We start from the raw sequence: 15,166 nt of genomic DNA on the forward strand, positions 1-15,166 counted from the left end.
AAAATGTAAAATATATTTATAAAAATGAATTAATGCACTAATTATTTATATTACAATAATTATATTAATTTCTTTGTTAAAATTACATGTTAAAATATGTATCGAAATATTTTATATCTTGATAAAATTTATTTGACATTTCTAATGAATGAATAATGCTCTCGACCATTTTCTCCTCTTAATTAAAATCGTTTTATTAGTAATTTGCGATGAAGAAGGAGGGAAGGGAGAGCGATTTCGATTGCAAGAACCCGCTAATGAACGAGCAACGTAGCGGACGACTCCAAAGTCTTAATTTATGTTGCGTAACTAAGTTGAGGAAACCGAGCGGCGCTGAATTAACAATCAGGACTACGTCGAATCGAAGTTTACCGGCAAGTTTATCAGAGATTTCGTCCAGATTCGAGAGAGAAAGAGAGAGAGAGAGAGTTCGAATAATCGGGTCAATTGGATTCGAAGATGACAACGACAAAAAAAAATAATACGAATAAAGTTTCAAATCAAAGAGAGAGAGATGGCTTCAAACACACCGTAATGACAGTCCATTGTTGGACGCTCTATTATCGAAGATAAGTGCTAACTATCGGGAGGATCCTTCGAATACCCTCCTGGAATCTCCATGAATGATCGATTCCCTTCATCTAAACCAGATACAGTCCCAAATTATGTACTTGCTCCAAACAATTAGGACTCTATACTTTATTTTGAAATTGCGTCCGCGATTATTTTAGAAAATTTTTCATTTTTTTATAAATTAATATTTATCAAAAATTATTTTGAAATTCAGTAAATTTATTGTTTTGAAATTGCGTCTGCGATTATTTTAGAAAATTTTTATAAATTAATATTTATAAAAAAATCAATAAATTTATTATTTTGAAATTGCGTCTGCGATTATTTAAGAACAATTTTCGACACTCTTATAAGCTCTTATCAAATTTACTGATTTTTTTATAAATTAATATTTAGAAAAAAATGATTTATAAAAAATCAGTAAATTTGATCAGAGTTTACAAGAGTGTCGAAAAATTTTCTAATAAATTTACTAATTTTTTAATAAATTATTACTTATAAAAAATAAATCAGAATAAATTTGATAAAAGCCAACAATAACAGTGTCAAAAAAATTGTCCAAAATATATCTAATATTTAAAGTAACATTTCGGACGATAATAAAACTGACGATCAGCCGGAAGTAGCAGTCGGGCCGAAGGTGTTAACAATCGAGGTCGCTTTTGAAGATAGAGTCGGAAGATCCGAGGAGCCTGGCGATCAACCGATGAATCTCCGTCCAGTCTATTAACCTCGCCGCCATTACGGCGGCTGAATGCAGTATCCCGGATTCTGCAGGTGTGGATTCTCCAGACGTAGAGAGAGAGAGAGAGAAATGGGAGGGGATCGATTCCCTATCCTCGAACGTTCCCTCGAGCCTTCGCCGGTATCCGGGTGCATTCGCGTCCCTTGCAAATTGTTATCCCAGTATCAACGCGAAGGAAATTCGAGGAATGACCCCGAGAGAGGGAGAGAGAAAGATGCCGGGGGCTAAGTCGTAATCCCTCGCGATCATTATCTCGTATCCGCCCATCCACGTTACTTCCGCTTTTCCTCATGAGATTATATACAACGCGCGGCGTATCGTGTTTGTAGTAAATTCTGTTAAAGCGAATTTACGTAAAAAGACAAACGCAGCAACGCCGCCTGCGGGCGAACTTTCGCATCTTGTTACGCGCAGCTGCAAATACGCAATTATAAAAGTGTTGCAAGCTTTCGCAATTTCTCTCCTCTATCCTCCAAAACCCACCGTGGACCTTTTCGGAAAAAAACACGGTGTTCGGAAAATTTTCAATGTCCTGTTTAAGTCGTAAAAAGCGTGACATTTGAAAATAGGAAAATTCACTAATTATTATAATTAATATTTAATACTCTAAGACATATTTAACAAACATAATTAATTTCTAAGTTAATTGTAAGTATCGATATACATATCAAGATTGGTCATTGCGAACTGTACATTTTAAATACAATTTTATAAATGTTGACATTCGATAATGAATTAATTATATTTTATTATATTACACAATTTAATTCACAAAGTTCTAAATTTTAATTCTCTTTTAATTATTTAATATATAATAAAATAAGCACATCAAGACTGACCACAAATGCGGAAAAGTACATTTTAAATATAATTAAAAAATGTAAAACTGTAAACATTCGGTAATAAACTAATTAAAATAATTTCACTAGATTTTATTATGTTACACAATTTAATTCACAAAGCTCAGAAATTCTATTTAATCACTAATGTTTTTTTTATACTATTACCAAATACTGAAAATTCTAAACTATTTGATTTTCCATTTCCAGGTTTCCCTTAATTGAGAGACACGTAAAGTTAACCGCTCGTTACTTAACCGGCGATTCATTGGCAATCTTGTTGGCAAATCGGGAGAATAGGATGATATATATATCCACTTCGGACTGTGAAGGTTTCTCGTTTCCCTAAATACGTTTGGCTACCGTCACAACAGAAGGCTCGAGGGTTGAGGGACAAACGAGCACACTTTCGTGAAGGACACTTTCGAGAGGACGACCGAGAGAGCTTTTATCGTTCTACGACTTCTCCTCTCGTATACGTACTTTATTTTTTTATTTTTTTTTATTTCCGACCAGACACCCATATCAAATTCCCTGTCCCGACTGCTTAACGCGACACTTTATTGAAGTCACCGCGACTTAATCTTCAAATCGAGCTTTCAGAAAAAATGCGATAACCAGAAGAATACATTTAAGAGATCGTAAACGTCCTTGAGAAGTCTGTTGTTTTTTACCTGTTTTATCGACAAAATGTGAGGTTATTAGATAAACTATAAATCTATTTATTGGCTATACGGATTGTTTTTTACCTGAAATTAAATTTTTTCCTGTACAAATTAAAATATTAATATTAACAAAGGACGAAGCGCTCTAATTTCAGGTAAAAAACAATCCATATAGCCAATAAATAGATTTATAATTTATATAACCTCACATTTAGTCGATAAAACAGAAAAAAAACTTCTCTAGCACGTTTAGGATCCCCTGAAATATGATAAATTTGAAATCGAAATGATCGTGTTTAGTTCGTAAGATAAAATCGAATATATATATATATATATATCTGTACATGAAATTTAATAAAATCGAACGCGATTCTTTCACTCCGTAAGAGAAAGAGAAATAAAGGGTCGACTCTCAAGCGAACTCGGACAACTATATTTAATCCTAAATGAAATACAAAGGGCAAAAGGGATTCGGTTGCCAGGCGGTTTTGCGCTTAAATCGTAATTTCGCGAAAGTAACTCTTCCACTAAGTTAACAAGCTAAACGAGCTTTTATGCCTCGAGGTAAATCGAGCAAGCATGGGCTGGTCCGACTTCCGGAAAGTTTTTCGCTCGGTGCGGCCGTCATAGCGGAAGCAAGAAAATAATATGAAAACCGTCTCCAGTAGTCAAAGTTAAAAAAAAATATACAATGGGAACACAAGAATACGCCTGAGCTCCTTATTTAAACGCGGAATCCTTTTGTTTTTTTTTTTTTTTTTTATTCTCCCACCTTCCAGCCAATCGAATAAATTTACAATATCTCGTTTGCCTTTTTTTCTTCTCGGCTACTATTTAAGATATTTATATTTTATTTTGACGCTCTTTAATTCCTTTAATCAAATAAATATGTAATTTTAAAGCAAGCATATTCTAACAAAGCCAGTATATTTACAAAGCGAGTATAATTATTACGAAATAAATGGGCGAGTTTTTAAATTAAAATTTGTTACACAAACGAATAATAAGCTGAAATATATTTCAACGTAAATAGTTGTCAAATTTTTCTCTATTTTTTTTTAATTTCATATATTTTCTCTTCAATCTTTCTATGTCTCGAGAAATCTCTAAATTTGTTAATTTTTTTTACAATGATCTGACTTAATCTAATGATATCATTATATAGTAACACGAATTTTATTCAACAATTACATGAATAAACAATAAGTGAAGATCGAGTAGATAATTTGAATCGCTCTCTAAACATGTTTCGTCAGTTCTTTTATTTGCATCAGATTTTTTGAAACCGATTTGGATATATTTCTCTGTTTGCGAAAAATTAACTCGATTTGGTTCGCTGAATTATAATCGAAAAAGCGTCCGCAGAGAGAGAAGAGAATTCGGTGGTTTGCACGGGGAAATAAAAACAATTAGCCAAATTATGCGACTCTGTATTGAATAGCGACCGTGTTCACTTTGTGCGACAAAATATCCTGAAAGAAATACACCAACCCGCCACGAGCTTTATGGCCCGGTCCTTTATTGGGCCAATATTCGCGACCACCGCGGCACCGAATTCATCGAATACCAGCTTTTGTTCCTTTTATTCCCAATAACTCGAACGCCAGACGTAACACGGTTCGCGCGTAATAGAAACACACTTACATGCCGCACGATATTCCTGATCAATTGCATTTTATCATGGCATTTTAACAGACACGCGATAGAAATTATTTAAATAATCGTCTGAAAAAAAATTGAAAGAAATTAGGTGCATCCGGGAAAAAAAGTTTTATATATAACTATATAAAATTTTATAAAAATGTATAAAATTATACATATCGCAAAATTATATATGAAATATGTCCATAATTAGATATAAAAGTGCTTTTTAAATATATATATATATATATATATATATATATGTATATATATATTTCATATATAATTTGACATCCCTTATGGAAATTTAATACTGTAATCACTGGAAGTTCAATAATTCAATCGGTAGATATTACTGTATATCAGCCATTAAGTACTCGACAAATAAGTGATTAATTAAGTTTACTAATGATAAATTTCCATAAGGGATGCTTATATATGAACTCTTATAATTAATATATACACCGAAAAAAAAATGTATTAAATTAACAAATATTTAGTTCAATACGTTCAAATAAATCATTAATTTGAAACAAATAAATATTTGTTTCGAAAAAGATTTTCTTATATCAAATAAGTATTTATTTGTTTCGAATAAATGATTTATTTAAACGTATTGACCTAAATATTTGTTAATTTAACAAACCTTTTTTTCACTGTAAATTTTAATTATGTATAAAAATAGACAAATATTTTACATATTATATAATTTTACGATTATATTTATATATAAAAAATTTCCGGGAAAATTTAATATACTCGGCTTAGCGCATTTCGGCCGGCTCGTTCGCAGGAGCATAATGCTCGGAATTTTCGGTATAAATATATTTACGAGAACGAGAAGAGAGAGAATATGCATATACCTATATATACATATATATATACACCACGAAAGGGAAATGGACAGCGGAAGGTGGCCCCAGAACGGTTCGGACGCAACGCGCCCCTTTCGTGTTACGCGGGACTGAGTATCCGTAGCTCCGGCTGATTTACATTTACGATCACTCATCTCTGCCTCGACCCGGGGCTCGTACTACAGCTTATTAACTCATTCGTCTCGGTCATGAATAATTTACCATCTTGACACACCATTGGATACCGCCCAGTGTTGTTCGCGCGGAATTCGCTCGCTTCTGTCCGAAGCGAGGACTTGTACGTATTATGCACGATTACGTGCCGTGTAAATAGGAGGAAGATAAAATCCGAGGAAATTGTATATATATATATATATATTAGGGTGGTCGTTATATAGGTTTTTTCAAAATTTTAATGTTGGATGGTCGTAAATCAGCTCTAAATGTAGACAAAAAAAAATCTCTAATTTTTTCAGATTTTTATTTTGAGTCCTGAGTCTCCCTGTTGGCATGTAATTTTATTAATAATTTTATTAATACCACAGTTCTGCAGCTGCTTCTGTCATCAATTTTTGTTGTAAATAGTTTGAAATTTTAGTGAAAAAAAGTTGAAACTATTTGAAAATACCGAAAATATAGTATAAAATAATATAAATAGCGGAATAGCCCATATAATATTTATGACTATCTTTTATGAAAAATTAAATAATTTTGTTCACTACTTTTGCAGCTGACTCCATCTAGAACTGAAGTAAATTAAGTATTTTTTCAAATTATAAAAAATATAATATAAATAATATTTAAATAACATATAAATGAATAAATAAATGAACTGATATAAGAATATAACATAACACGTGTAAACAGGGAGACTCAAGGCTGAAAATAAAAATCTGAAAAAATTAGAGAATTATTTTTTCTACATTTGGAGCTGATTTATTATACATCCAACATGATGTTCAATTTAACGACGACCCTAATATATATATATTCTTTGCCTTACTAAGCGCTTTATGCACCTTTTATTATGAAACACCAAAGAACAAGACGTTTGGTTGATTCTGTCTCGGTTTATTATAAGAGGAAGTAATTTTGGAAAGGAGTCTTTTGATAGAAAATTATACGAGCCTATTTATCTTTTAGACATTTTTTTCTGCGTATAAATGTCATGAATATAAAAAAATAGAATTGGTCTCGAATTTTGGTGGATATAATTTAGATGCGATTTTAAGTAGATTTTATGCGCCTTTTATTGGTCTTAACTTATCGAGTCTTATGATCAATATAAGAGATTAATTGGTCCTACCTTGATTCTGGATCGCATTTATCTGGTCATTCAGCCATTTAAACTCTGTGAGAAAAATCGAGGAAGGAAAAAACTACTTCAGTTGCCGAATAATTATCATCGTCGGCGTATACAAACATTTTACGCGAACAGTGGCATAATTTGCGTTATCTTGTTAAAAACGGTCCCCGTGAAAATTTTTGTGTTAAATATTGTTTAACACATTCATGTGTTAATTTAATATATTAGGTACTGTTCTGCTAATTGAACTTAAATGTTAAATTATTAAAAGAACTGAAAAAAATGTAAAAATAACACAATATGTTTCTATTTTTAAATTTATACAATAAATATGTTCTACTTTATTAGTGACAAGATTTTTCTGTTAAAATTTGCAGAAAAAAATGTTGATTTTCTATTTTATGAGGTAAGTGGGAATGATAAAATCTAAAATTAACATATTTTTTGTTAATTTTTACATCAAATTTATGTTAATCTTACACAAAATTTATTTCAAATTATTTAAAGTTTTGCATTTTATGTTAAATTAACAGAAAAATTTCTGTAGACCGTTTAGGACATGTGATATTTGTTAAATTTAACAGAAATTTTTTAACTGTGTTCTTATATGCACAATCGTTCGTTAAAAATTTATTTTAATACAACTTACTTTAACTGATAGAGAGCCAAGTTATTGATTGCTTAAAATTTGTATAATATTTATGATTTTGAAAATGTAAATTAATTGCAATAATACAAAATTACTTAAATGTTTATGCTATTTATTGTAACGTTATTATAAAATTAAATTGATAACTTGGCTTACTTAGTTAAAGCGAAGTCGTATGCTAACATTTTTTTATTTTGTCAATATAGATGGATGGGCTATAAAAATTATAAGAATGTGTTATTTTTTATGACTATATACAATTAATACAATCAGTAGCGTTCTTTATTAAATAAATTAGATAAAATTTTGTTATTTTAAAAAAGATTTTTGCCTATCAATACTCTCTTAAATCATATATATTCTCTTTAATTTGTTGTTCTAATTTATTCCTGCAATATATTAAAGTTAAAAAATTATTAAAATTTACTCGATTTAATTTGTGCTAGCCCATCCATTTTAAGGCAACGGATCTACATTTCTACATATCTTTATATCTACAGAAAAAATTTGATGACATATAAATTATATCGAAAATGCAGTCTCCTTTACAACGTTTATTATAAAGCTGGAATATAACGATATTGAAATATTCATTACTATAAAATATAATTGTAAATTTTTCACGATGCATTTGTTTTATGCATCAAAATATTTGATTAAGTACAATAGCCTTTTGTAAAATATAAAACGTACTGTATAATATTATTAAGTAAAAATCTCTCTTTTACGATTATAAAAATTATATATATTGTAATTTTTATCATTATTAACATTTTCTCCATGTATAATCTACGATCTCTACGATCTCCGTTACCTTAAAATAAAATAAAAGTTTCTGACTCACCAATTGATGCAAAACAGTGGAGTTGATAGATACGTTGATCTGTAACATAAAGAAAACAACATTGTAGAAATATCCAAAATAATTAATATTTAAAAATTTATTAATATATGCATTGGATTTTATATTTGATGCGCGTAATAATAAATAAATATTTAATGGATTAATTTTATATAAATTCTGAAAATATGTCTTCTCATTAAGTAAAAATTTTTTCCAAAATTTATATAATATTTTTTCTCTGCTTCTCTTTCCCTCTTTCGCTTGAATCATACAAATAAATAAATTAAATTAATGCGTGTATTATAATGCAATTTATAACAATTAATATACAAATAATAAATACCTCAGGGTTATTCCGCGAATGCCCGATGTCTTTCCTAGACCTCCTCCTCCTCCTCTCAGATTGTAAGGTCACGTTTTTATCTGTAACATACAAATAAAAGATTAAAATTATGACAACGCCCAAGATAATAAATATTTTAAAAAATATGTTAATATTTTATAAATTTTAATTGATTTTATTTTATTATTAAAAAAGATTATTTTATATATAATATAAAAGTAAATATTAAAAAATTATTATATGCATTGAATATCATATTTCATGCATATATTAATAATATGCAAATTAATAAAATATTAATTTGATATTAATAATTTTAATTTGATAAATTTTGTTTGGAAATATTCTACTATACAATAACTTTATAATAATTTCTATATAAAAAATATAATTATAATCCTCTAAAAGTAGAAACTTTTACAAAATTAATTATATATAAATAACTATAAAAAAAATTTGTTCTTTAATTCGCTGTTGTTTAAATCACCTAAAAAAAATTAAAATTAAAATCGTGCGTTTTTACATAATTTTAATAAATAAAATTAATATAAAAAATATAAAAAAAATTATTTATATTTACCACAGAGCTGCTTTGCCTCTTAGATCTCTCAGGTCATCAGGGTCGAACGAAATTTTTAACGGCACTCCCGCACTTGTGTATGCACAATACTTTTTTTAACGACACTCCCGAAATCGGGAAATCCGCAGCAATTCTCTCCATCGCTTCGATTTCTACTTCGAATGAAAATATTTATCGACAAATAGCTATACCGTCTCGATACATTTACGAATTTAATACATTTACAAATCCTTAAGCGTGAAGTTATAATTAATCGTACAAGATAATTATATATAAATTTCTAGAAAAATTCTTTCTTTAATTCGCTGTTGCTTCAAATCATCTGAAAAAATACAAAAAATCATAAGGTTATCGTCTTGAATAATAACCTTAAATTCGTAGCGGCGCGCAAAAATAAATAAATAAATAAAATACTCGTTATAGCCCCGAAATGTGATTTGCCGGTAAATGTTTAATGCTTCATGAAATATTGATAGTTTCGAATATTCCGTTATTTATCCTCGCATTTCCAATTGATTAATAATAAACGAGTCAGTTTACACATCACGGTCTTCCATTATCTAATTTATTCGATTCGGCGATTCGTATATAATGTATATACATATGTTATTCCGTTTACACTCGTTCCGGAAATGATAACGATAATAAATATAGACGAAAAATTAATTGTCTGATATATAATTCCTACGTTAACGTCGAAATTAATTTAACACCCACCTGTGCGATGCGCCAACGCCGAGTTGTAATCGAAGTGAACGTAGTCGATTATTCTTCGCGCTTTTTTTTCCGCATAAATAGCGCGCGCGCGCGAAATTCAAATGTTAATTGTTCCTTCGTGAAGCAAGAATCGATTGATAATTTTATATATCGCGGATGTATCCATAAATATATCCAGACTAGAAAAAGATATCCCGCAACTAAAATAAAATATACATTGACATTTATATGCGAAATATGCGTTCTTGAATCATTTATAGATATGCACTAAACGGTGATATATAATGAAAAATACATGGAAAATGCATATTGTGCAACATATCCAACAAAGTTGATTTCTCGTCGACAGATAAATTCCAATTCTTCCTTATCAATTGCAAGTAAAATATCTAACAGTATAAATAGTGATATTATTGTCGTATAATAAGAAAGAATTATTCATATTAATTAAAGTTTTAAGACTTTCCACATTCATTATGTGCGTATATGTGCTCTTTTAATTAAAATTTTATTAAACGCTTATATTATATATAAAAATATATTTTTCAGTAATTTTTATGATAATATCTCTTACATTAAAAAATACCTTAAACTTCTTTTTTAATACGAATGATTACATTAGTTAAATCATTAGATTTCGATCAAATGAAATTAATTCGATTATAAATGCAATGTATTAATAAATGTATCAAAATTATAATGAAATTATTTAGTGAAAGAAAGGTATATTAATCGAATAGAAATTATGTAAAATTAGGAAGCGAAACGAGAATTGCTGAAATAATGCAATTTACGTTCTCGTATATATAAAGGATATGCAACGATTACGTGTGCGTTCGATATATTTCGCAGGCATAGGGAAAACTGGATTGTCAGCTTTAAAATTTATTCTTGGACGGTATCTGGTTTGATATTTGCACAATATATTAACAATTGTTATTTTTTTCAACTTGATAAAAAAATACAGAGAATACTGATATATTATAATATTATTAGGACACTCTGGAACCCTGCCCAGGTCAAAGTCGATTTGCAACAAAAAATATATATATATTTATTTATTTATGTATACTTTTATGTATAATAATCTGTTTGGAGGACGGGTCAGTATCTCGATAATTCTCTTCCCTTATTAATAACGTGTGTTTACAGCGTGCTCTTGCGGTGGCCTCTCAATTTATATAAATTCAATCCTTGTATTCTAGATATTATTTAGCAAGAGCACTTTTCTCTCGAACAATATTTACAACAAATCAAAAGATTTCCAATTTTTAAACTAGGACTATGTGCGAAGAAGATCTAAACGATTTGAGTAACATTTATTAAGATCAGAAGAATGCGACATCTTTGGAACGTAACATTTGGAAATTATTCATATCAGAATACAAGGATTGTTACAATAATGATTTGTACGGAAGAAGAATTACACGCTTACTGACCGTGCAAAAGATTGCATTAAAAGGAAGAAAAGAAATACAGACACTCGTTCCATATTAATCGCCTCGTTATAATTGAATTATCTCGCACGTATAATATATATATACATATATATATATATATAAAATTTTATAAAACTGTAAACTAGATACAGCTGAAAATCATTTCACTTTTGTCCCTTTTTCCATCATATTAGTTACATTACAATTTTGCTAATTTTATAAAAAATTGTGCTAATGAGTAAGAAAGAATAGGACTCAATATTTACGTAAAAATATTGAGAAAAAATATCTAATTTCGACGGTTTGGAAGGTAGACTTCGCAGAATAGGTCAATTTTCGTGGATTCCTTTTAATTCAGCCGTCTTTTGCAAAAAGAACACCTCGCATTAATATCTAGGGAAATGTACAATCATGTCGATCGAGCACATATTCACCGAACATATATTCACCGTGGAAGAGATACTTCTTTCTCGTCGTAAAATCGATCGTTCTCTCTGCAATAACATCCACAAGAATAACACTTAATAACGTTCATGCGTAAAATATCTATCTCGAAGGCCGTTTTTCAACATAAAAAACTATATAACGTCATACCTTTCAAAATATATCCCTCTAAGAATACAGTTTTTTAAACAAGCATGCGTGTATTTCATTAACACTCAACTATTACAATTCAATATAATACAATCGTCATTGAGTAGGATCTTTAAGAATGAATAAGCTTCGATAAAAGTTTGATAATTGACTGAAAAATATTTTATGAAAATATAATATGTTAACTTTTAATTAAAATCGCTTTTCTTATTTTATATTACGTAAAGAGGAGAATGAAATAATATGGAAAATAAAATAAAGAATACTTTCGGACTTTCTAGATTTTTTACAGAGAAAAAAAATTAAATCTTTCATCCCTTTCATTTGTAGTTGAGAATTAATTTCGACGCATACATCACAAGTGCTCGAATTGTATGATTAAAATCAATATTACAACATGCTTGAATGATTAAATTTTAATATTTTACAAGTATAAGCTATTATCTAGAAATTGAACATATTTTTTCAAATAAAATTGAGTACGAATTATTTATTTATACTTTTTTTGTTACGTTCAAAAATACAAATATCGACAAAATATTAAAAAGAGAATATATATTATGACAGACGTTTCAAAAGATTATTGAAGAATCAAATGCATCATCAATTCGAGCACAGCGAACAATTGCACGCGTACCTGCACATATACATACACATTCTAGCTCTCGAAAAAAGTGTTCCACGTTATTGTTACGCTTTGCAAGCGGCAACCTCGAAATAGAATAGATGGAATGTGTTGCGTTTTTTTTTATGGTACACAGATAACGTAAACGCGTTATACTTTATTATTAGCAATAATATTTACAAGACTTACAAATCACACACCTAGTAAAAAATGACACGCTCGTGCCTATTGCAATTCGCTTTCGCCCTTTACTGTCCTCGCAAAATCGAAATATTGTCGATTAGGGACCATTTTCCGTTTTACCATTTCTGTATTCTTGAAAAATTTCAAGATCCTAAAGCCAGTTCACAATTCCTGGTATAAAGGATCCAGAGATAAGAATCTGTGATTCCCTCTCAAAGATTCTTAGGTCTGAAGAGTTTGGAAGTTGAACACCTATATGTATCGAGGTTCTTAGATGCAAGGATACGCAAAGTTGTAGACTTATGAATCTTTACAAAAATAGCATTCTCAAATTTCTCTATCCCAAATCCTAAGAGAAAAAGAGAGAAATTGTGAAGAAAATTTAGAATTAAAATTTAGAGATTTGACATAAGTCTAACTTTTATAAACTCGTGAACCTAAGAACCTGTATCCATGACAATATAGGATCTTTAATGTATGATATCCTTTTCCCATTCTAGAGATCTCGATATTCTCATATCCGAGGATCACTAGATAAGACGGAACTTTAATTAAATCGTCACACATCATGTTAGAAACGTCTCAGTGAACAGCTTAATAAATAACGTACGAGCAGCTGCAAGTCATCCGCACTATTTACGTAGAAGTGGTAGAACTAATCTTTACGTTCGTCCCTATGTATATATTCCTCGCAGTCGTCAAACATGTCGATCTGCACATATTCGAGTTCGAGAAGCACAATAAAAAAAAAAGAAACAGAAATTAATCCTAGCACTCGGACTTGTCCTCCTCGACCAGCTGCTGGGTGTCCTTGCCCGAGTCGACGGACGTCGGGTCCAGTTCTCTCCTCTTTAGATGCAGCTGCGGGGGTTCTTTGTGCTGTATGCTCGAGGGTTTCATCTCGGCTGGTGCTTCGTACATGTTGCCAACGCTGGTACCGTTTGTGGTACCACTTTCCATATTCACCGCGTCGTACATTGGATTACTGAAGTCTCGGTTCTTACTGGCGACATCGTTCAAATTATACTCTACGTCGAGGGGTTCCTGTAAGGATAAAATAATCATAACTCTCATGTAAAAAAAATTTATTATTGATATATATTATATTATATATCAATCATATATGATATAATAATATAATAATAATAATATAAATAATAATAATAATAATAATATATTATATATATATATATATATATATATATGTTATATTTATTATTGATATATCGATGCTACTGATGGGATTAATTTGTTGAAAAGCAAACGGAGCAAAGAGCTTACCATTCTTTCATGAACAGCTTCGCCAAACTCTACGTTGCTGCCTTGGCGGAAGGAGACGCTCTGAGCACCCGTGAGACCGCCGAGGCCGCCGGGTTTGCCGCTAAAAATAATAATCAGGTTTTATAAAAGAAAAAAGATGTCTTACTGCATCTAAGCTCGTGAATACACTTACAATGGTCGCTTCTTGAGAACCATGAAGATCGCGGCGGCGCAGAACAACACCAGCAGGCATATGACTATGGGAATGACTATAGCAGCGGTGGATCCGCCCGCTCTGGCGGCGACCGCCGCCATCTCGCAGAGTTCACCGTGGAATTCCTCACGGCAATTACAAGTTAGCTTATCATCCTCCTCCTCCTGGCACCGTCCGCCGTTCTGGCAACGACATATTCTGGGCGCTGGCAGAGGTCTCTCATTGGTGGCGTCGCAATGCCTCTCGTTGTTGTCCCTGAGCAGACGCTGAAGAGGATCAACGCTGTCCGAGCAGAGGCAGCGATGTCCGCCCGGAATCGTTACGCAGAGATGACTGCACTGGTCGTTGTGGCAGGGATCTCTCAAACTGGTGTTGTACCTCAGCTGATGATAGACTCTGAGACCACCGGGACTGGGAAGATCCTTGGTGATAATATGCGGAACTCCCCTGCCAAATTTATCCTGTCGAATAAGCTCGCCCGTCTGCCTGGTCACCCAATAGAGATTATTCTCAAAGACGTCCAACGCCACCGGATGCTTAAGCGGTACCGCGCCTCGCAGAACGATTCTCCTGTTGTTGCCGGTCAAGGTGATCGCCTCGATAATATCTAGCTTAACGTCGGACCAATAAAGCGTGTGTTCCATTGCGTAATCAATGGTAAGCGCTGAAGGGCTGGCTATTCGATCGGCCACGAGCAATTTGCGTCTATCGCCGTCCATCCACGCTATTTCGATCTTTGGCTGATTTCCCGCGTCGGCCCACAGAAGTTCGCCTCGCTCGGGATCCACGACCACCGACGTCGGTTGCTCGAGATTCATCCTGACTATGCTACGTCGATACCTGCCGTCTGATTTGGACATCATGATCTGACCTTGAGGAGTGACGACTGATTGGTCAACCTCGCTCCAGTACAAATTGCCAGAGATCCAATCCACTGCTAAGCTTGTCGGCTTAGAATCAACTGAAAATTCATATTATTAGCGAATATTGTTGAGACATCTAAAGAAGTTCCATTCCAACAAACACCGATATATAACTGTTACATTGCTATAATAAAACGGAATGTAACAGGTAATATAACGTGTACGTTACATG

General features: G+C 31.6%; 2 protein-coding genes across 2 annotated transcripts in view; both read right to left on the minus strand.

Annotated features, from left to right (window-relative positions):
* LOC114938984 (uncharacterized) overlaps positions 1-8,145 on the minus strand; it is a 149,700-nt gene extending 141,555 nt beyond the window's left edge. The window contains exon 1 of the mRNA XM_029313196.2: positions 8,117-8,145. The gene's annotated coding sequence lies outside the window, so the exon portion shown is untranslated. The remainder of the gene's footprint in view (positions 1-8,116) is intronic.
* A 2,514-nt stretch (positions 8,146-10,659) lies between these two features.
* Positions 10,660-15,166, minus strand: part of mgl (low-density lipoprotein receptor-related protein megalin) — a 67,904-nt gene continuing 63,397 nt past the window's right edge. The window contains 3 exon segments of the mRNA XM_029313269.2: positions 10,660-13,641; positions 13,879-13,978; positions 14,051-15,032. Coding sequence (XP_029169102.2) covers positions 13,366-13,641; positions 13,879-13,978; positions 14,051-15,032 — 1,358 coding nt within the window. The 3' untranslated portion in view covers positions 10,660-13,365.

Source organism: Nylanderia fulva, unplaced genomic scaffold (assembly GCF_048542155.1).
Source record: "Nylanderia fulva isolate GAGA-0341 unplaced genomic scaffold, ASM4854215v1 Scaffold15, whole genome shotgun sequence".
Lineage (NCBI taxonomy): Eukaryota > Metazoa > Arthropoda > Insecta > Hymenoptera > Formicidae > Nylanderia > Nylanderia fulva.